Source organism: Pristis pectinata, chromosome 19 (genome assembly GCF_009764475.1).
Source record: "Pristis pectinata isolate sPriPec2 chromosome 19, sPriPec2.1.pri, whole genome shotgun sequence".
Taxonomy (NCBI): Eukaryota; Metazoa; Chordata; class Chondrichthyes; order Rhinopristiformes; family Pristidae; genus Pristis; species Pristis pectinata.
The window spans coordinates 31,842,644-31,866,651 of NC_067423.1; the positions used below are offsets into that span (position 1 = coordinate 31,842,644).

A 24,008-nucleotide genomic window follows, 5' to 3' on the forward strand; every position below is an offset into this window, starting at 1 on the left:
CCTAGGGATGAAAGGGTTAGCGTTTGATGGCTCTGGACCTGTACTCACTGGAATTTAGAAGGATGGGGGGCGATCTCTTTGAAACCTACTGAATATTGAAAGGCCTGGATAGAGTGGACATGGAGAAGATGTTTCCAGCAGCAGGAATCCAGGACCAGAGGGCACAGCCTCAGAATAAAAGTACATTCCTTTAGAACAGAGATGAGGAGGAATTTCTTTAGCCAGAGGGTGGTGAATCTGTGGAATTCATTGCCACAGATGGCGGTGGAAGTCAAGTTATTGGGTATATTTAAAGCGGAGGTTAATAGGTTCTTGATTAGTAAGGGTGTCAAAGGTTATGTGGAGAAAGCAGGAGAATGGGGTTTTGAGGGGAAAATAAATCAGCCATGATTAAATGGCAGAGCAGACTCAAGAGGTGAAATGGCCTAATTCTGCTCTTATGTCTTATGGTGTGAAGTGATGCATTTTCACAAGTTAAACCAGAGCAGGACAAACACAGTGAATGGCAGAGGCCTGGGCAATGTTGTTGAACAGAAAGACTTCAGGGTACAAAGTACATAGCTCTCTGAAAGTGGCATTGTAGGTAGACAAGGTGGTGAAAGCAGCATATGAAGCAAACATGCCATTGTCTGAGACATTGAGTATAAGAGTCAGGATGTCACATTACAGTTGGACAAAAAGTTGATTCGGTTGCACTTGGAGTATTATGTACCGTTCTAGGCACCATACTGCAGGAAAGTGATTAACTAGAAAGGTGCAGGAAGGTTTCACAAGGATGTTACCTGGATTGGAGGGTTTGGACAGGCTGTGTCTGTTTTCTCTGGAGTGAAGGAGGCTGAGAGGTGACAATGATAGAAGCACGGCAGTGTAGCAGTTAGCATAACACCATTACAGCGCCAGCAACCCAGGTTCAATTCTGGCCACTGTCTGTAAGGAATTGGTACATTCTCCCTGTGCCTGTGTGGGTTTCCTCTGAGTGCTCCGCTTTCCTCCCACACTTCAAAGACATATGGATTAGGAAGTTGTGGACATGCTATGTTGGCGCCGGAAGTGTGGCGACACTTGCGGGCTGCCCTCGGAACACTATGCAATTTCGGGCTGTTGGGGGAGGGGGGTGGGGCTGTTTCTAGTTTTTTTTTCTTCTGGGCTAAACTACAAATTTTCCTAAATTGTCGTCATATCCGTTTCCTCTTTGAACTTTTTTGCTTCTTCCTGTTGGTAAGATCCATATATACCAAGATTAACCCTTTACATACGATATGTTTTTTAATCTGTTAAAGTGGATAAGGCTATTAATTTTATTTCATGGAATGTTAATGGCTTAAACAATTTGCTTAAGCGCAAGAAGATCTTTAAAGTTCTTCATAGATTAAATGCTCAGATCATTTTTGTTCAGGAGACTCACACCAGGAAGAAAGATAATCAACGTTTATTTTAGATTTTGGAGGGGTCAACAGTTCCATTCAAATTCACAAGCAAAGGTGAAAGGAGTTTCTATTTTTATAGACTCCTCAATTTTGTTTGTCCATCATGAGACAATATCAGACCCAAATGGTAGATTTTTATTAATTACTGGTCTACTTCATGATAAAAAAAAGTTGTTATGGTTGATGTTTTTGCACCCAATGTAGATAACCCTGAATTTTTTAAACATTTGTATGCATTATTTCCTAATTTAAATGAATACACAGTGATTATGGGTGGAGATTTTAACTGCTGTCTAAACCCTTCAATAGATAGATCTGTGTCAAATCCTACACTTCCAAACAAATCCGCTGTCTTTATTAATTCCTTTTTAGTTGAATCTGGAATCTTAGACGTTTGGAGATTTCTACACCCATTTGATAAAGAATTCTCATTCTTTTCTCATGTCTACCATAATTACTCAAGGATTGATTATTTTTTTATTGATGCTAGATTAGCTCCACTTACTACGGACTGCAAATACGATGCAATTGCCATTTCTGATCATGCACCATTGAGATTATCAATTAAATTACCAGATGTATCCTTTGATGTCAGACAATGGCGATTTAACCCTTCACTATTACAAGACTTAGATTTCGTCCAATTTAATAAAGAACAGATTTCATTTTTCTTTTTAATTAATTTTACTGAAGAAATCTCCAGTGGGATAATATGGGATACATTTAAAGCATACATCCATGGTCAAATTATTTCATATTCTGCTGGATTGAAAAAACAAACTAATAATGAAATATGTACAGTAGCTGACAAGATTAAAGAAATCGATAAAATATATTCTGTTACTCCTAATCTGGAGCTTTTTAAAAAGAGAACAGAACTCCAACTACAACATAGTTTATTATTAACATCTTCAATTGAAAATCTACTACTAAAAAACAAAAGTCAATTTTATATACATGGTGACAAATCTGGTAAATTATTGGCCAACCAATTGAAAGCTACTATATCTAAATGTCAGATTAATAAAATTTGTAAACCAGATGGTACCTACACGATAGATCAAGTTCAAATTAACAAATCCTTTCAAGAATTTTATTCTTCTTTATACCAATCAGAATCCCCTGAGGATCCTACTTTAATACATGAATTTTTAAAGAGATTTGAAGATTCCCCAATTATCTTTAAATGAACACTCTAGATTAGATGCTCCCATTTCGGAGGAAGAAATAAAGAAAGTAATATTTTCAAGGAATTCCAGTAAAGCACCCGGCCCTGACGGATATACAGCTGAATTTTTAAAATCCTTTTCTGATATTCTTGTTCCCTGGTTAGCCAAAATTTTTAAAGATGCCCTATCAGTGGGTAAACTACCACAATCTTTCTATGAAGCAACTATTACTTTATTTCTTAGAAAGGATAAAGATCCCACTGATTGTGCATCTTATAGACCTATTTCTTTATTAAATGTAGATTCCAAAATATTTTCCAAAATGTTGGCCTTTAGATTGGAAAAGGTTCTTCCACAAATTATCTCTGAAGACCAGACAGGATTTATTCAGAATCGTTATCTACATTTTAACATTAGGAGATTAATGAATATTATATATACCCCTTCATCCCAAATTCCAGAATGTGTTGTTTCACTAGATGCTGAAAAGGCGTTTGACGGAGTCAAATGGGAATATCTATTCAGTACACTTCAAAAATTCAATTTTAGTCCTAAATTTATATCTGCGATTAAAATGATTTATTATGCACCTATGGCTTCAATACTTAATGATAATCAAAGATCTCCTTTGTTTAGGCTTTTTCGAGGTACTAGACAAGGCTGCCCATTAAGCCCTTTATTATTTGATATTGCTTTAGAACCTTTGGCTATTGCACTTTGGGATTCTTCGAATATATGTGGCATTACTCGTGGACAGAAGATTCATAAGATATCTCTTTACACAGATGACCTGTTACTCTATATTTCTAATCCGGAGGAATCTATCCCCGCAGTACTATCACTATTAGATCAGTTTAGTGTTTTTTCTGGCTATAGATTAAATTTTAATAAGAGTGAACTTTTTCCATTAAATATGCAAATCCCAATTTATAGCCAATTACCTTTTAGATTGGTAACTGACTATTTTATGTACTTAGGTGTTAAAATTACTAAGAGACATAAGGACTTATTTAAAGCTAATCTACTCCTTTAAATGACCATGTTAAACAATTATTTACTAAATAGTCCCCACTGTCTCTATCATTGGTAGGCTGAATTAATGCTGTTAAGATGAATATGTTACCAAAATTTTTATATTTATTTCAAGCAATTCCAACTTTTGTTCCGAAATCTTTTTTTGACACTATTGATTCTAAAATTCTTTCATATATTTGGCAGAATAAAAACCCAAGGCTAAGTAAGAAATATTTACCAAAACTAAAAAAGGATGCTGGTATGGCCTTGCCTAACTTTAGATTATTGGGCAATCAATATTAGATATTTAATTTTTAGATTCAGATGTAATTCAACGCCCCAAATGGGTACACCTTGAGTCCCAATCAGTACTTGAATTTTCATTAGTTTCTATTTTAGGAGCTCCACTCCCTTTTGCATTTACCAAATTAAGTAAACATATGATTAACCCAATTGTTAAACATACAATACGAATATGGTTTCAATTTCGTAAATTTTTTGGATTGAATAAATTTAATCTATCAAGTCCCATTCAATCTAAATTTTTTCTTTCATCCATCCAGAGTTGACTCAGCTTCTTCCATATGGAAAAGGGAATAGTATGTTTTCGTGATTTATTCATTGATAACTGTTTTTCATCTTTTGAACAATTGTCTGACAAATACAATTTGCCTAGATCACACTTTTTTCGATATTTGCAAATTAGAAATATTTTAAAAGCTACCATACCCTCTTTTCCCACGCCTTACAAAACTGAAATTAAGGAAAAAATTTTTGGTTTTAATCCTTGTCAGAAGGGCTTGATAGCAATAATTTATGATTTAATTATGAAAATTCGTTCAGAACCACTGGACAAAATTAAGAATGAATGGGAAAGTGAACTCCAGACATCTATACCTACAGAGACTTGGAAGAAAATTCATTTAGTTAATACATCTTCAATGTGTGCCAGACATTCTTTGATACAGTTTAAGGTAGTTCACAGGACCCATATGTCAAAAGATAAGCTAGCTCGTTTTTCTCAACATATAAATCCTATATGTGACAGATGTAAATCGAATGTGGCTTCTTTGACACATATGTTTTGGTCCTGTCCTCTTTTGGAAAAATATTGGAAAGATATTTTTAACATTATTTCAAATGTATTGAAGATTGATTTACAACCTCATCCTATCACTGCAATTTTTGGTTTACCAAGGATCGAGTCTGGCCATCTATCTGCCTCCGCTAACCGTATGATTGCCTTTGTTACATTAATGGCCAAACGATCCATTTTGCTTAAATGGAAGGATCCAATACCCCCTACTACTTTTCAATGGTTCTCTCAAACTGTATCATGTTTAAACTTGGAAAAAATTAGGACTGCTACTGTTGATCCTTCGCTTAAATTTGAGGAAGTTTTGGAGTCCATTTATTCAATATTTTCACATGATATAGATCCCCTTATAATAACCTTTTAATTTAGAGTAACAGAGTTGATGACATAATATTGCTCTGTTTCTATTGAGAAATTTAAGTCCAGTTTTTTTTCCTGTTTTTTTATGAATTTTTTTTTCTTTAGCTTAGTTTGGTTTGATATATTGTTTATGATTTTTCTTATTGTTTTGGGGATTTTTTTTTCTTTCTTTTCTATTTTATAATAAATCTTTTTTCTTTTATATTATATTCATTCACTAACAGATCATTGGATCTACAGATTTTTTTTATACTTTATTGTTCTTTATGATTATCCATGTCATGATGGTTCTCCTGATCTCTTTGTATTACATGTATAAACATTGATATATTAATCTGTATTGATTTGAAAACTAATAGAAAGATTGAAAAAGAAAGAACACTAATGCAAAAGATGCATTTCACTGTGCGTTTCAATGTACATGCAACTAATAAAGATACCTTATCTTATAAGATTATGTTTCTGATGGTAAGGGTGTCTCAAATAGAGAGCATATGTTTAAGGTGAGAGGAAGAAGATTTGAAGGTGATCCAGGAGGTCACATAAACCTACGTATACACACACACGAAGAGTAGTTGGTTTCCAGAATGAGTTGCTGTAGTAGGTGGTGGAAGCAGGAACAGTAACAACAGCTTATAGCCGCCTGGACAGTTACTTGAATGAGCAGGATACAGAGTGAAATGGAATTAATGCAGGCAAGTAGGATTAGTAAAGGTAGGCATGATGGTCAGCAAAGATGTGATGGGCAAAGAGTCTCTTTCTATGCTGAGGAACTCTATGACTCCAAGTCAATTTTACACCTTTGGAAAAAACTCCTATTAATCAATATGAATTACAGCAAAATAATATTGTGTTTCTTCATTGGTAACTAAATATTTCAAGAAGAAAATCAAGAATAAAAAGATAGAAAAACAGTAACATCCCTCACCTGGATCTTAGCGTTCCCCTTGTACAATTCCAAAGCTTTAGAGCAAACCTCCAGCCAGCAGAGATCATCTTTTTGTTCACCAAGAGCCTTATTTGCGAATATTGTTTCAGCTTTACAAACAGACAATGAAGCATCAGAACATAATCTGGTCAATGGGGATATTGCAATTATAGCAAATGATATGACACTCAAATTGACTTAGAAATTGATATTTCATGCTTACTTTCTGACGCTTAGGCAGCAAAGGCACTGTATGTGAAAAGAAGGACCTTCATGTATAATGGCTTAGGTTTTGCTGTATTTTCCCATGCAAGTACCTGCAAATTTCAGGGCACCCAAACAAATGCAAATAACCCAATCTTTTTGTCTGAACTTTGCTGACAATTTCTTGTCTGCTCCCTGTCACCAACCTCTGCATGGTCTAACAGTGGATCAGGAGTTCACTAGAATACAACCAGCATTCATGCGAAGGAATCTGTTCTCTGATCCTATGTCAAGTTTAACATGGTATACGATCCAGGAACCTGTTCATTTGAATGGCAATTATAGGGCTGAGAAGAAGATAGCAACAGGGTATGTTACTTTTTTTAAAAAAAGATGAATTGGGTTTGCTTTATTTTTTTAATTGTTTAAAGTATCTTTGGATATTTTTGATGAATTTTAATTGTTTATTTCAATTTTTTAAAGCAGTATTTAGATGTTTTACACAGGCAAAGCAACAGGCATAGAGGAGGTTCATGGGCTGGGCTTATTCTTTTCCATTCACGTTCTGAACCAACCAATTGCACAAGCTCATGTGCTACACATCTATGCTCCAAGGTAGTTTCAGCCAGCAAGAGCAGCCACAGGATATGGCCAAAGTAAACTTGGAAATCCAAGGGATGAAGTTGAAGATCTTGGCCTCAATTTTGCTGAGTTGGACAAAGTTTTATTGACCTCTGAACATCATTAAGATCTTTATATGCAGTGAAGCATTTTTGAAATGGAATCATTGATGTGACCCAAGAAGAGCATGATCCAATTTACACATAAAGTCCCACAAACAGCAAGGGGCAATGATCAGATATTCTCTTTTTGTGAGGTTGATTGGCATTGGCCAAGACACTGGGTATATCTCCCCCACTTCCGTTTAAAATATTGCCATAGAATCTTCTCAGCTATCTGAAAGAGTAAATATGACATCAGTTTAACCATCTAAAGATTTTGGTTTTATTTTGGTTTAGTGTCACCCGAAATACTTATGCTTGATTTTCTGGAGCAAGACTCAAACCCACAAAGTTTTGACTAAGATAAAAGAATACTATCAGCTGAGATGAAGTCAGACTGTGCCAATTCATTAGCTTTGAGCAGCAATCTGATGGGAACAGACATGATGATTTGTGCAGGAAAGTAACAAAGATGTTAAAAACTCATAGATCCATCAGGATTTGTAAAGACAAAAGATGATTGATATTTCAGGGTAGACTGTCAAATTCTGAGCTTTGTCTGCTCAGTCAAACTATCCTATAATTTTTTAATTTGGAGTTAACCTAAAACTATGTCATCCCATGTCACTTTTTGAAGGAATTCTCCAGCTCATGACTCACAGTAAAGTGTTACTGACTAGGTGAATGTCCCTTTAAGATAGAACATAGTGATGTGTGAGTGCACAGCGTGCTTACGTCAACAGAAGATAAAGGATGTAATGACGTTGTTGAAGAAGTCAGTGAGACAGAGAGAGAGAGAGAGACAGACAGACAGACAGAGAGAGAGAGACAGACAGACAGAGAGAGACAGACAGACAGAGAGAGAGAGAGAGAGAGAGAGAGACAGACAGACAGACAGAAGCCTGCTAGTTTCTCTATCGATGGATGAGAAACAATAACTGTGTCTGTTACTACAATCCACGTATGGAAATTGGAAGTAATCCGGTGGAGTTCACTTTGTTGCTGACCTGTAGAAGGAAACAGGTATTTGTGTGGACGGCCACAATTCGTATGCTTTTTGGGGTGAGGAAGTCACTACCGAATAAACACTGAGGAGTCCTTTGGGTTCCATCATGGAACATTTGGATTCCGTAATTACTCTCGCTACGTTCTCTACATCTATGTCTTATCTTCAGACAACGGTGGTTGTTGAAGAAGCCTTTGCTCATGTTTCACCTTATGGCTTGCTGAACTGAACTTTGAAAACGATGCCTGGACTTGGAGTTTGGGAATTTGCCACACACACACGACAAGTTTAGTTTTGGGGTTAATGTTCAAGGTTTAACATTTTTACTTCTAACATTTTTACTTTTATTTTTTATTATCATAAGTAGCGATTAATAAAATAGTTGTTAACACTGAATCATGACTCAGTGTGTTTCTTTTGTTGCTGGTTTGTAACAAAAGCTTCAAACTAAAATTTCCATGAAGAGGAGAAGGTCCATTTCCTCTCTGCTGAATTCCCATTTACCTTCCTTCTACTTTAGGAAAGTACAAAGTGGAGGGCTGATGTTTCTTGATGAAAAGGAATGGGAAGGCAGTAGAGGTGAAAAATGAAACCAGGAGTCTCCACACAACTTTCACAGGTTCTCTAAAATTAGCCGAAGTACTGGGCCCTTTCTCTTGGGTGACTTTTGAAGGATGATGAAAAGAACATGCAAACTATGAAGTTGTGCTCCATATCTCGAAACAAGTTTCAACTGAATATTTCTTTTAAAAAAATAACATTTTTGAATGTTTCTTACTTAAAAGAGCCATACTGCTCAAAGCTGCAGTTTGCAAAGTGCTATTGAGTGGATACTTCACGACTGCTTCAATGACCATCTCATGTGCTCCATTCAGAACCAAAATACTGTAAAAATTATCTAAAAAAACAAAATATGAATTCAGTTTATTAATTAGCTCAATTTCTCTTCAAAAAAAGTTTTCAACATGCCTAGCTTTCATTAAAATTAGAATGCAATGTTGATAAGGAAATTAAACTCACCAAGTGAAAACCTCTGAAATAAACAGCAACCAATTTCATGAATTGCCTCACTGTTGGGAAATCTTTTCATTACATCCATTACCAGACTATAACATTTTTCATGTCCAGACATCAGAATTTCCACATTATTTTCTGAAAATAAGAATGTATTTTCATTGGTCAAATAAATAATTTCCAGCTCCCTTGAGCTATTACTTGAGCATTCATCACCAAGTGACTGGTCTTACTGTCACACCTAATAGCCAGTGACAGATTCAATACCACAATTACCATTTTCAATTTCTTTGCAACCGTTAAGTCAATTAGTGGATAGCAAATTAACTATTAAATGCAGTGATTTTAAACAGCTTGATAAATTTCTGATATCATTAACCCAGAAGACTTACGTGAACCAGCCAAAGGAAGCAGAGCTCTCAGAGCATTCAGTACCGTACCCTCATGTTCTGTAAAGTTTTTTATGGCTTCGAGAATGACGAGATGATCTTCCACTTCCACAAATTCAAGCACCTGTTCATCTGAAACTTAAATTAATATCTAATATTATCTATCAGGCATCAAAAATAATTGGAGGGCAGGTTTCCTCAATAAGGCTGTGACCATTCTCTTCACGTGAGGAATTTCAAAATCTATTTGGCAGGGATGGAAATTATTGGTGGGAGGAACCATCAGCAAGAAGCTGCAAAATGTAAAGAGGGACCAGGAGAGACAAACCACATTAGAATAAATTAATCAGAAAACAAGAGATGTGATGTGGGAGAAAGGCAGGCTTAAGGTGCATTACTACATTGATCATTTTAAATGGGGTTGATGGGTTTGCAAGCACAAGCGGTGAGATTATGATGCATCGCATTAAAAGAGAACTGCCTTAAAGAACAGGAAGGATAAATAATATTCTTGGCAATGTATTCAGGAAAGAAAAATAAAAAAAGGCTGTTGTGGGCTTGGTGGATTGCAATATAGATCACAATACTAAAGAGGACTAATGTGTTGGAGAATTCAAAGTCAGAATCCATTTAGTTAGAATCAAGGAAATGTACAAGATGTATTATGCTGCTGTACTTTAAGCCACCAAAATTGGGAAGGAGATGGAGGAAAAAAGATTCCAGGGAAATATTAGTAAGTTCTCAGATGCATAGAGAAATAACAATGGCAAATTTCAGTAGTCCTAATTTGCACTGGGAAAGTAACTGTACATAAGGGAAAAAGCAGAACAATTTTATCAATACATGCTGTAAATATAGAAGAGAGATTTCTTATTCAGTATACTCTAGGAAATTAATTGGGGCCAATGAGCATATTTCAATGGGAGAGCTGAAAGGGAAGTGTGCAAGTCACCACGAAGAAGCCAAACTGTTCACAAGATGTTCAGTTTCAATTTCACTAATTCATTAGAGTCTTGGGAAAAAAAGGACAAAAATTTAGCCTGACAAAATTATGTCTGTTAAAGAAACCAAATCCTGAGATTCATTAAAGACTACTTAGAACTTCCTGTTATTGAAAATATTTTCAAGGTTATGGGCATGAGAGAGGATAAAGGTTCCAGTGCAATAAGTGGGGAAATAGAACTGATGGTAATGCTCTTAGAGTGAGCATAGACTTGATGGCCCTCCTCTCATGCCAGAAGAAAACATGCAACATAGATTATGAGAACCAGAAATGACAAGAGAAATAATTATTCATACAGCAAGCTGTGATAATCTGGAACGCACCACAAGAAAAGGTGGTAAAAGTGAAATTAATAATAGCTTTCCAAGTTATATCGATAAATGTTTAAAAAGAAAAATCAGGATTATGGGAAAAAAGACAGCAGAGCATCATCAGTTGGATGGCTCTTTCAAAGAGTTGAGAAAAAGGGCTCCTTCTGTGCTGTATCATTCTGCAGTTCCACAATGCTTTCTTCCTGCCACAGGCTTCAGTAAAATAAAGTCTATGACTTTCAGCCACTTGCAGAACAAAAGCAAAGTCAACATTCTAAACTATACAGTTGCAGATATAACTATTTTTAAACCACTATATTCAAAGATCACAAAGTGACCAAAAAAAATAACAGAAATCGGAAATAAAAATGCCTGTGAGGAAAGAGATCAAATACACCCATTATAATTTAAAGGACGAGAATTCAGGGAAACATGCAAGGGCATGAATGAATATATATTGAAAAATCAATTCTGATGCAGAATTGCATGTACAGTATATGCTCTCTCATTATTGGAGTAGACTGGATGTTGAAGTTCGTCTTTACAGTTTTATTCATTTAAAAATAGCTTTTACTTTCTGTACTAAATAATCATAATGCAGAAGAAAATTATCAAGATAGCATAAAGTTGCTCAACAGAAATACATGTTGAAAAATAATTACTCATCAAGAAATAAGGGCGTCAACACTTCCCCCTGCACCACAACTACAAGTCCATCTTGAACAATTATTCCATTGTAATACCTTTTTCTAAGAGTCTGTACAATACTTGACATCCATGCATCTGGATTTCACAAATTTCAGCAAATCTGCGCATCCCATCAATAACCACAGAAAAAACATCAATTTCTTCATCTCGGAGCAATAAGGAAATTTCATCTGCAATGTGATTTCAAAGCAACACTTCTTTCAGATGTTTGTACTTAATCGGAATCACAATATCCCATTAATATAACAAATTTTTAAAACCAATATGTAATATTTTAAAAATAATTTTCCATTAACAATAGATACTCCATTAATCATTCATTGTGGAGTAAGTTTAAATCAGGTAGTGCTTGTCCTTTTTAAATCCAATGTGTGTAAACGAACTGAGGAAATCTTCACTAATAAATGTGTTGGCATTTGGGGCAAAAATGATTTGACAAAAATCTATTAATTCTGGAGTTCAAAAGAAAGTTCCTACATTCCTGTGGATTTTATGCATCTATACTTGATTTAAGTTTCCAATGATTCTTTATACCTCTACAATTGCTAAGCACTACCTTATACAATTGGCACGAAGCAGGGAGTTATTTACCCATATATCGAAATCTATACACATCAGAACTGTCATAAAAATTAACTGGCTCATGTATATTATTTAAATCTCCACATTCAAAAGATCACACTGCATCTCAGGTTCAACCATGTCTCATTCTTAGATGGAAATTCACCTGTCACCTTTACTGAAGCCATAAATAACTGAAGACCAGAACTGTGCTGATTTAAGATTGAGAATCTATTATGGATTAATGATATTCAAAACAGCAGGATACAAAATAATGATTTAACAATCTTCTAAATTCCAAGAAGTGACTCCATGAACTTGAGTGTAAGCAGCACAGTACTGTTGTAGCTGCCTCACAACTTCAATGAACCAGGCTCATTTCTGATCACAGGTGCTGTCTGTGTAGAGTTTACACGTTCTCCTTGTGATCACACGTTCTCCTTGTGATCGCACATTTCCTCTAGATGCTCTGAATTTCTTCCACCACCAAAAGATAGGCTGATTGTTATGCCAATTGGCCACTGTAAATTACCCCTTGTGCAGGTAAGGGTAAGAGAATTGTGAGTGTGTTAATGGACATATGAGAGAGAATATATTACAAGGATATAAATGGGGGAATATAATGAATGGGATTGCACCAAGAGCCAGCAGGAACTTGATACGTTGAATGGTCTCTTTCTAATAGTGGAAGAAAATATGAATAAGTGTAGCCTCTAGCATAGCACTTACTACTTGACTCTCATTTTGTGGAGATGGTGGTTAAGTCCAGCATCATGCTCATGTACTGTTTTATAATGACAAGGCTAGTGAGAGATCCTTCAGTTACTAAATAGGTGGCGATTATTCAATAAATAACCGTAACTTTCAAAACATTAATTTGTGCTCAATGCAATTTTCCTGATTAATTAAGTTGAGGTGCTGATCCCATTTTCTTACTCAAAACTATAAACCAAACCTCAGATGGCACTGAAATGTGAATGCTGGGTCATCTGAAATTCTCAAGGCAATAACCAACATTCATTTGCAAGGAATATCTGGAAATATGGATCAAAAACCAGACAGAGTTGACGTATGGATCAATCATGATCTCACTGAATGGCAGTACTGGTTTGAGATGATGAAAAACATACCTTGGTTTATGAAGCAGGTTAGGTTTGTTTATTAAAAATGAACCAATGAGATTAAGCGATCACAGTTTAAAAAAAGATATTGGGGAAGATTAAATAATGTAAATCTGAAATTGTTTGAGCTATGGCTAAACAAACAACTGCACACAGCCTATCAGTAAAAAAAAAATTAAAGTGCAACTTAAAATCAACCTTGTTTAATTTTTCAGAAAAAAATTCATCTTTATTGAGACCAGTGATAATTAATGACTAAAACAACATATTAAGGGTTATTATCACACTCTAACATAGTGCACACAGTTATGAACTATCAAGAACAACCATTTAACAATATGGAGAGTAATAAGTAGCTCATTATATTTTGATCAACTCTACACCAATTTCTGAACAGAACTAAAATTATTTTATAGTTCATCTACATCCCATGCTCTCAAAATACAACCACGCCACGCCTAACTTCCTACACAACTTATCGACAGTGCTCAATACAATTTTTGGTAATCTTCATTTGACAATCAATATTGCCAATTAAAAGATAATTACATTAGATTAATAGTAGGCAAGTACAATCCCATGGAACACCAATATATCAAGGTCAGAAAATAAACAATTTAACTTGATTACTGTACCTGATTGAATAAGGAGTATTAACACCTCAAGGCCAATCAACAGAATGGTGGGATCAGAACTGTAAGTCCACAACAAATTCAGGATCTGTCTAAAATATATATACACGTTAAGAAAATTGATACCAAACACATGTATTAAATATATATTTTGTTTTCGTAAAGCACAATTTCAACAGTATCTTCAAATATACCTGGTACCTCTTTTACTAAATGCAATCAAAAACCCTCATCCACATAGCTGAAAACAGAACTACACTATTTAATTCTCAGAAGATGCGAGTTAGGCAAACACTTTCACAACCCATTGGCCAGGAGAGGGAAATAAAAAGTCAGCCAGGCTTCTCACACCTGTGGTAAATGTGGAGAATTGGAGTGGTTGGTCAAGTTGCTTTCTTGTTCAAACATTTATCAATAAGAAAAGGAAACTTGCATTTACATAGCACTTTTTAGGACATCCCAAAATGCTTCAGAGGCACTGAAGTGTAGCCATCATTGTAATGCAGAAGTTGAGGGAACTTGTATCACAGAGCAACCTCCTATAAACAATAGCACAATAATGGCCAAATCTTATGTTTTCTCAATAATCATGAATGACGGATAAATACTGAGGGGTACACTGGGGTCACCTCCCTTGCTCATCTTCAAAATTGTGCTTTGGGATTATTTTATTTCCCCCCATGGGAAATCATTAAATCTCTATTGAAGGAGGATTTCTTTAAATCCCACTCAAAATTCGTTGACAGGCTTGGCTGTAATATGCTCTAAAGAATAGTAAACTGACATTTGCCATCAACAGACAGCATCTTCAGGAATGCAGGGAAGGCAATCAGTGGAAAGTAAATAAAAATAACGTACAATATGAAATATTATCCATAACACAGGAAAGATTATCCAAACAGCTTTGTCACCACAGTTGATTTGCAACTGTGCTGGTAAAACAGCAGGTTAGATTTAAATCAGGAAGAGACCTTAATTGGTAAATATTTTGACTGACAAGGAAAGAAGAGTCTGTATGCATTTGTGCAACAGAAGAAATTGCATACATGTTTGTTATGTATAGGTATAGGTCCTCCCCAGCTTATGAACACCCGACTTATGTCCAGCCCATACCCACAAACACGTGTTTGGGCAACGCGCAGTGTGGATTTATTGGTTACTGCGGGGCTGCCGCCATCTTCTACTACCTGGGAAGATGGTTCGTGACCACATTTCCCACTTGCAAACTGTTTGGGTTACGAACAGCTCACAGGAACAGAACCCTGAAGTAACCTGGGGATGACCTGCACAGCATGGCTCAGGTCCGGTGAAATCAAGTTTTTTTTAAAAAAGGAAACATAAAATTACCCCAAAAAGTAAAAGAACCTGTTAATTTAATGAAGTTTCTAATAAATATGAAATGCGCAAATGCTTGCAGATACAAAATAAAAATAGTAAATGAAATAAAATATTGTACAAATCAAAATTAAAAGAATCAAGCTGTGACACAGGTATAAAGTGCAAAAACTAATGGAGAATGGAATAACCCATGAGCAAGAAACAAGCATTACCAAGCAAAAAAAATCCTGAATCTTAAAAGGAAGTGCTGCAAAATCAGTTTAGAAATTAAATGGAATTGTTCCAATGTCAGACAATTCAAACTGAATTATAACTTTATACCACACTTTATTATTCAGCTAAAAACAATCTAAGAATAATTTCCCATATTTTAAATCATTGAGAGGTTTCCTCTCATGCTGTTCCACTAGTTAAAAGATAATTTGTTTTTATTATGACAAGGGTATTGTACCATGTCACACATAAATAGTTGGATTCCTGTGACTTTGCAGATGGGGAGTTCAGGAAAATATGCATTTGTTTTCCAACTGTGCTTGACACAAAGCTGATTATGTCAAGGTGGATCAATTTACTCCAGTGATCACTGTGTTGTCATCACAGAAACATTATATTTTGATTTCACACTGTAATTACTGATTGCACCACTCAGAAAGGAACTGAAACCACAATCGACAGATGAAATTGAAAACCCTTCTGGCATATTGCAAACTTTCTTTCACCAACATGGTTATTAATGTCAAATATAGAGTGTTATTTTGCACATTTTTCATCCTGTCATGTGAATGGAGAAAATACTTACTGGTGCACACCAAGAACATCCCAGTCCTTTCCCACATCTTGAGGTGCAGCCAGTTTGTTAATTGTGTCTGGGCAGAGCTCAACCAGTTTACAGAATAAAGACCAGCCTGCCTGTCAAAATTAAAACAACACATCCAGTGAAGCACATTGCCATAAAGAGTTAGTTTTTTTCCCTCCCCAATATAATTTCAACCCTCTTTCATGTGATTTAAGTACATAAATCACAATACAATGTCTAATTGGGCAACATAGAAATCTTCATAATGAAGTCACAACATAAAAGTGCTGTAGGGTCATGCATCACAGAAACAGGCCCTTCAGTCCACTGTGTTCATGCTGACTTTTCCCCCCCAGATGAAACCTATTTATCAGCACTTAGTTTGCAACGGCTTTGTCTTATTTGGATACTTAAAATGTTGAGAGAGTGCCTGCCTCCTCCACCCCCTCAGGCAGTGTGTTCCAGATTCCAACCACCTTCTGGATGAAAAAAATCTTCCTTAGATCCCCTTGAAATCTCTTATCCATGACACTAAATATATGCCCTCTGGGTTTCAATATCTCTGTTGTGGGGAAAAGTTCCCAACCATCTTTGCCCTTATAATTTTGCATACCTCTATCAGGACCCTCCTCAGTTCCAACAAAAACAAACCCAGCCTACCTAATCACTCCTTGTAACTTAAACGCTGATTACTAGACAACATCCTAGTGAATCTTGTCTGCATCCACTCCAGTGCAATCGCAAACTCCCTATGGTGTGGCAACAAGAACAGTGTATAATATACCAGCTCTGGCTTAACAAATAGTTTTATAAAGATGTACCATAACCACCCTGTCCTTGTATTCTATGCCCTAGCTGATGAAGACAAGTCTCCCACCAGCCTTCTTCACCACCTTATGTACCTATGCTGCTACCTTCCGGGATCCTGGCATTCTATCTGGATGTATCACAGCTTGGTACAGCAACTGCTCTGCCCAGGACCGCAAGAAGCTGCAGAGAGTTGTGGATACAGCCCAGCGCATCACAGACACCAGCCTCCCCTCCTTGGACTCTTGTCTTTATCTCTTGCTGTCTTGGTGAAGCAGCCAGCATAATCAAAGACCCAACCCACCCGGGACATTTTCTCTTCTCTCCTCTTCCATCAGATAGAAGATACAGGAGCCTGAAGGCACGTACCACCAGACTTAAGGACAGCTTCTACCCCACTGTGATAAGACTATTGAATGGTTCCTTTATGCAATGAGATGGACTATGACCTCACGATCTACCTTGTTGTGACCTTGCACCTTATTGCACTGCACTTTCTCTGTAGCTGTGACACTTTACTCTGTAATGTTATTGTTTTTACCTGTACTACATCAATGCACTCTGTACTAACTCAATGTAACTGCACTGTGTAATGAATTGACCTGTACAATCGGTTGGTAAGACAAGCTTTTCACTGTACCTTGGTACAAGTGACAATAATAAACCAATACCAATACCATCCTTGGACTTGCAAACCAAAGTTCCTCTATTCCTCAATACTCCATTGACCCCTACCATTCATTACATATGTCCTATACTTATTAATCCACCCAAGGTGTATCACCTTGAACTTATCAATTAAATTCTATCTGCCACTAATCTGCTCATTTTAACAATTGATCAGTACCGTCCAGTAACCTCGGACCGTCTACAAACAACACCATGTCATCTGTGAACTTGCTAATCAAACCGCCCGCATTTTTAAAAAAAACTATCTTCCAACACTTACCATGCTTCTGATGAGCCTCCCCCATTTTCATTTCTTTATACCTGCCACCTACTTCCATTATATTCATTTAACCCTTGATATCTCGACATCCAGGTTTTGCTGGACTTGCTGTATTTACCTTACATTCTTACAGAAACTCATTATCCCCAAACTCTCACCATTTCACTTTTAAATAACTCCCACTTGTCAGAAATAGACATCTGCGAATCACTGCTCTCAGTCTTTATTTGCCAGGTCCCATCTTATTGCATTGGAATCAGCCCTCCATCCATTCAGGACCTTCACTTCTGCATCGTTCACACTCTTTTCCGTAATCACCTTCAAACTTAGAGTCATGATCAGCATCTCCAAAACGTTCTCCTACTGACGCTCCAACCACTTGCCCAGCTAAATTCACTAATGTTAGGTCCAGTACTGTCCTTTCTCCAGCAGAACTATCTACATACTGGCTCGAAAAGCTCTCCCAGAAGTACTTTAAAAATTCCACCCAATCTAAGCATTTAACACTAAGCAATTCCCAGTAAATATCAGTGAAGGTGAAATTCCCTACTACAATAAACCTATATTTGTAGAGTTCTGAGATTTGCCTATGCAGCTTCTCCTCTATTTCCCACTGACTCCTAGGAAGTTCGTTGTATATCACCAGCAAAATCACCCTCTTTTTGTTTCTCTCTTCCCATCTGGCCTATTTGAAGAGCATTCTCAGATGTTCTCTTCTCAGCAGGCATGGTAGCATGGTGGTTAGCATAATGCTTTACCGCGCTAGCAACCCAGGTTCAAATCCGGCCACTGTCTGTAAAGAGTTTGTACATTCTCCCCGTGTCTGTGTGGGTTTCCTCCGGGTGCTCCGATTTCCTCCCACCTTCCAAAGACATACAGGTTAGGAAGTTGTGGGCATGCTATGTTGGCAGTGGAAACGTGGCGACACTTGCGGGCTGCCCCCCAAAAATCACTACGCAAAAGATGTATTTCACTGTGTGTTTCGATGTACATGTGACAAATAAAGATCATATCTTATCATTCCTGCAATAATGGACTCCTTAATCAATATTACAACGTTACCTCCTCTTCCACACCACCCAACCCTCCTGTCATGCTTGAAGATTCTATATGCTGAAATGTTGAGTTGCCAATCCTGCCCTTCTTCACTTTCTTCAACCAATGAACTTCAATGACACTCAGTGGAATACATGCAGAATGTGATAAGTTCAAGAACCAAAGGTGACGATTCTTTTTTCAAAATAAGTTGTTTCAAAGTTGGAAGCAGATGTCCTTATCAGAAAAGGCTTCATGAAGGATGCGAAAGAATTTTGTTTTCAAAATATGTAGAAGAAATCAATGAGATTTTAATACAAGTATTAAGGCAATTAGAACAAGTATTTTCAGCCACTTTAACCATAAACCACAATATAAAACCTAACTTTTTTTTCTTAAATGAAACATTCATAACCTTTAAAATTCTTGCAAGTACAGGGGAGCAACAATCAAAGTGAATATTTTGGTAGGAGTGAATGCAATCTGGAACTTTTACCCTATCTGTGTCAAGTGTTTTACAAAAGCAGACATATTTGTAAAAGTGAGCTAAATTAATAATAAAGGTTTCTTTTAAATTACTTTTTCCAAGATAGGATTTATTGCTAATCCCTGGACTGCATCTGAAGTGGTGAACCACCTATATGAACCTCTCGTCTTTCTAATGATGATACTCCTGCAATAGGCAAGACAATTTAGAAAAAATATTCCATCTTTGGAGAGATTACAATCAGATTTATTTAAATTATACTTTTACTCCAATACTTAAATCACAGGAAGTAATTAAGACGGTTTTTCTTCAAATCTAGAAAGTGAAAGGATGATTTGATCAAAGCTTTTAAGATGTTGAATATTGGAGAGAAACTATTTGTGTTGGTTGGGAAATCTCAGACAAAGCAGCAATGCCCAAAAACTAAAGGGCAGGACTTGCACGTACAAATCTAGGAAACACTTCTTCAAAAGAAGTGGAAGTTGCAAATGATGTTCACTCAATTGTTAATTTTAATCCGAGTCCAATATATTTTTGCTGACAAAAGAAAATAGGATAAACATTATATAGAGTACTCACACATAAATCACTGCCTTATTTAAAGACAAATCAATTTAAAGAAATAAATGGCCTTTTTCTGCTTTTATGTTCTTGTCTTTTTTTTGGGGGGGGGGGGGGGGGAGGAAATCAACTTTCATTCCCCTCCACCCCCCCAAGTGTACAAGACCAACAAACTGTCTCAGGTCTTCACAATCGATACAAAATTTAAAACTGCAGGCTTTCTGACAATTTGGTTATGTCACATGGTACACTCTCTCACAGAACTCCAAGTGGGAATCGTTAGTATTGTTCAGGTAAAACAAAGCTGCAAAACTCTGTAAGTACTCTCAGAATTAGTCTTTGTGAGTATCATTGACGGTAACCAATACACATAAGTTCTGTAATGAATAAAGGCTACCTTGCTAAAATGAGATTCTATTAAGAGACTTGCGTTCATGAAAAATGCTTGCCCAATGTTAAGAGTCGTTTAGTGAAGAGTTAAACAATATTTTCAACAGTGACGTGCAGAACTGATATACCAACATTGTTTACATCATTTACCACAAATTTGTATAAATTAACACATTACACTCACAGAAAAAAATACTTCGTTAAGAAAGGAAAAATAGCAGAGATAATTTTAAAATTCACACATGAACCTCAGTGAAATAAAACTGAACCAAAACAAGCATGAATTTTACATTAGCACCCATCACTGCATTGTATATTTGAATATCGTACACATAAAATAGACCATAATTTGAAATAAAAAGTCGCAGCCTACCTGTTGAATACTGGGTACATCAACAAAAGATTCCAGAACGACCAACAGTGGCATGTGGACGTTCTTATTTTCGAATAAACTTGAGGCTATTTAAAATATAAACAACCAGAGCTGGGCATAAAAACGTGACTGACCCATGTTCCGATAATAGATTTTAAATTTATACAGAAATTCTCACACTTTTTACCATTTTGTTCCGTGGTGAGATGAATCAAATCATCCAAAATTTGAAGTAAAGCATTCAATTGCTTTCCTTGCTCTACGTTTTGCAGCCGAACGATAAGTTTCTTAAGCTTCTCTTCCAGTTGCTCCGAGTCGGCCATGGTCCGTCAACAATCTCAATATTGGACGCCTCTCATGTTTGTACGAAAGCAAAATCTTTCGGTATGCGGCCGCTTTCAAGGTCAAAATCGCTGCTTTCAAATGGTCAGTTATAGGAGCTTTCGGGCCGCAAGTCGCTGCACAAAATTAAAACTAGTTTCCGTCCCAGCTGCAGGGACTTTCCGACCGGAGGCTTCACCACAGCCCCGCCGCGTTCCGCTTTCGCATTGTAAGGGGTAACAAACGGGGCTGTGTCCGTCGTTTTGGAAATGTATCACAAGCAACAGCAAAACCGCACTCCATTTGTCTCCAACTCCAAAATCAGCATCGGTGCTGTTGGGAAATCCAGAACTGGTATTATGGCTGGGCCGCGGGAGGCTAACGAGGAAAGCAAATCACCACTGCAGCGACGAAAGCAAAATTGGCAAGTTGACAAGGACTCGCGGCAACTTATCTCCAGTGGCTGTGATGACTCATTATACTTTTCTTGAATCGAGTTCGCGTCTTATTTTACAAATTTGTCACATTTACTCCATAATTTACAAATATCAAAACCAATTATTTTGGTCACGTTAAAGAGTTACTGTATCTATTCATTCGGGATGGTTTCAGTTTAACGTAAATGCATTTCTAAAGTTGCTCCGTTCGTGGATTAATCATAATTTAACTATATACTGCCGCCTGACGTTCCACTGCCCTAATGGACATTGAGGGATGCTGTTCATAAAGTAGCAAAGACCGATTGAGAAATACTTAAAAGACTTGGCATTTAGTTTAAAAAGGTTAGTTCTGCCATCTCTTGTCCAAAGTGTTTGTGTCCACGAAGCACGGACTGGTCTTCAGTTGTTTTGGACCCTCTTGCTGCTTGACCAATGCCTCCGTCAAGCCCATATGGTAAATAGTCTGCAAAAAGAAGTCACGCACAGGCAAATTTCACTCCTTATTATAAAATGTGGTACCTAGAATGCTTGGACCTTCAAGATCAATCCCATCTGTTGTCAGACCCGAATGTCACTCTGCTGTCATAGCCGGGAAGTTAGACACGCCGATGCCGGCTTCGCCAGTCTGAGTGAGACGTGACAGACAGAAGATGGTCAGCTTAAAATACGAAGTGGTGGGTACATTGTCTTCTGAAAGAGTGGGTTTCACCATTAAGAATGAGTTAGAACAGTGTAAAAGTTATTCCTCTATTGGGGAATTCCCTTCGGCTTAATACAACATTAGTCAGATCTCTTGGCCATCATCACTTGAGCAGCAATACTGCTGAGGTCAAGGAGGACCACAAATTCATGATGCATAATTTCCCATGCACAAACCCATGCTATCTCTAATTAGTCCTTGCCTTTCAAAATGGAAGTAAATCCCATCCCTCAGAAGGAATGGTAGTGTGGCGGTTAGCGTAACGCTATTACAGCGCCAGCAACCCGGGTTCAATTCTGGCTGCTGTCTGTCAGGAGTTTGTACGTTCTCCCCATGTCTACGTGGGTTTCCTCCCACATTCCAAAGATGTACAGGTTAGGAAGTTGTAGGCATGCTATGTTGGCGCTGGAAGCCTGGCGACACTTGCGGGCTGCCCCCAGAACACTACGCAAAAGATGAATTTCACTGTGTGTTTCGATGTACATGTGACTAATAAAGATATCTAATCTAAAAAAACTTTTGCACCACTGATATAAAGCTTAGCGGCCTGTAGTTTCCTGGCTTATCCCTGCTATCCTATAGTTCACCTGATGCTAACAAGATCACAAACATCTCTGCCAAGGCCCCAACAATCCTCTTTTGCTTCCCATAACATCCAAGGTTTATCCACCTTTATGCATTTCAAGAGTGGCAGACACTCCTCCTATGGAATGTTGATATGCTCCAGGATATCATTGTTCCTTCCTGTCAACTCACAAGCTTCCATATCCTTCTCCATAGTAAACAGAGATGAGAAGTATTCTTTTAAGACAACACCCATTTCCTGTGGTTCCACAGACAGATTACCACACTGATCTACTCTCTCCCTCGCTACCTTTTTGCAGTCAAACTTAAGAAATTTTTTAGGATTCTCCTTTATCTTGGCTGCCAAGGATACCTCTTGGCCCCTTTTTGCTGCTTTAATTTCCTTCTTAAGTATACTCCTAAATCCTTTATGCTCCTCAAGGGACGTGCTTGATCCCATCTGCCTCAACCTGACATTTGCCTCCTTTTTCCCAACCAGAGCCTCAATATCCCTCATCAATCAAGGTTCTCTAATCTTACCGGCTCTAAGCCCTTCGCTCTACAGGAACATGCTGGCCCTGAACTCCAATCTCTCTTTTGAAAGTCATCCAATTGCCAGATGTCCCTTTATGTGCAATCTCTCCCAATCAATTTTTGCGAGGTTCCTCTCTGATGCCATTGAAATTAGCCTTCCTCCAATTTAGAACTTCAACTTACGGACCTGTCTTTTTCCATAACAATCTTGAAACTGATAGAATTATGGTCACTGGTCCCAAAGTGATCCCCCACGGATAAATCAACCACTTGCACAGCCTCATTTCCTGAGAGGAGATCGCATTTAGCCCCTTCTCCAGTAGGGCCATATATATTGCTTCAGAAAACTTTCCTGGATACACTTAACAAATTCTGTCCCACTTAATCCCTTTGCACTAAGGGAATCGCAGTTGAGCTCATCATGAAAACCAGCCTCCCCTCTGTGGACTCTGTCTACACCTCACTGCCTCGGAAAAGCAGCCAACATAATTAAAGACCCCTCCCAACCTGAACATTCTCTCTTCTCCACCCTTCCATCAGGTAGATGATACAAAAGCCTGAAAATACACACCACCAGTCTCAAGGACAGCTTCTATTCTGCTGTTATAAGACTATTGAACGGATCTCTTGTACAATAAGATGGACTCTTGACCTCACAATCAAGCTTGTCATGACCTTATACCTTGTTGTCTGCCTGTACTGCACTTACTCTGTAACTGTAATACTATATTCTGCATTCTGTTATTGCTTTTCTTTTGTACTACCTCAATGTACTGATGTGATAAAATGATCTGTATAGATGGCATGTAAAAGAAAGTTTTCCACTGTACTTCAGTACATGTGATGATTATAAATCAATTACCAATTACTACAGTCAAAATTAGGGAATTTAAAATCACCAATGATCACAGTTCTATTATTCCTACATTCATCTGTGATTTCCCTATATATTTGCTCTTCTAATTCCCACTGACAATTTGAGGGTCAACAGTGTAAACCTATCAAAGTGATCACACCTTTCTTATTTCTAATTTCTACCCAGATGGCC

At 37.2% G+C, this 24,008-nt stretch overlaps 1 protein-coding gene across 1 annotated transcript in view; it reads right to left on the bottom strand.

Annotated features, from left to right (window-relative positions):
- Window positions 1-21,716, bottom strand: part of lrrk2 (leucine-rich repeat kinase 2) — a 125,930-nt gene extending 104,214 nt beyond the window's left edge. The window contains exons 1-9 of the mRNA XM_052033742.1: window positions 20,589-21,716; window positions 20,402-20,487; window positions 15,803-15,912; window positions 13,669-13,757; window positions 11,387-11,521; window positions 9,333-9,467; window positions 8,947-9,078; window positions 8,705-8,824; window positions 5,995-6,104 (exon numbers count right to left, since the gene is read on the bottom strand). Coding sequence (XP_051889702.1) covers window positions 5,995-6,104; window positions 8,705-8,824; window positions 8,947-9,078; window positions 9,333-9,467; window positions 11,387-11,521; window positions 13,669-13,757; window positions 15,803-15,912; window positions 20,402-20,487; window positions 20,589-20,724 — 1,053 coding nt within the window. The 5' untranslated portion in view covers window positions 20,725-21,716. The remainder of the gene's footprint in view (window positions 1-5,994; window positions 6,105-8,704; window positions 8,825-8,946; window positions 9,079-9,332; window positions 9,468-11,386; window positions 11,522-13,668; window positions 13,758-15,802; window positions 15,913-20,401; window positions 20,488-20,588) is intronic.
- Between the last annotated feature and the right edge of the window lie 2,292 nt (window positions 21,717-24,008).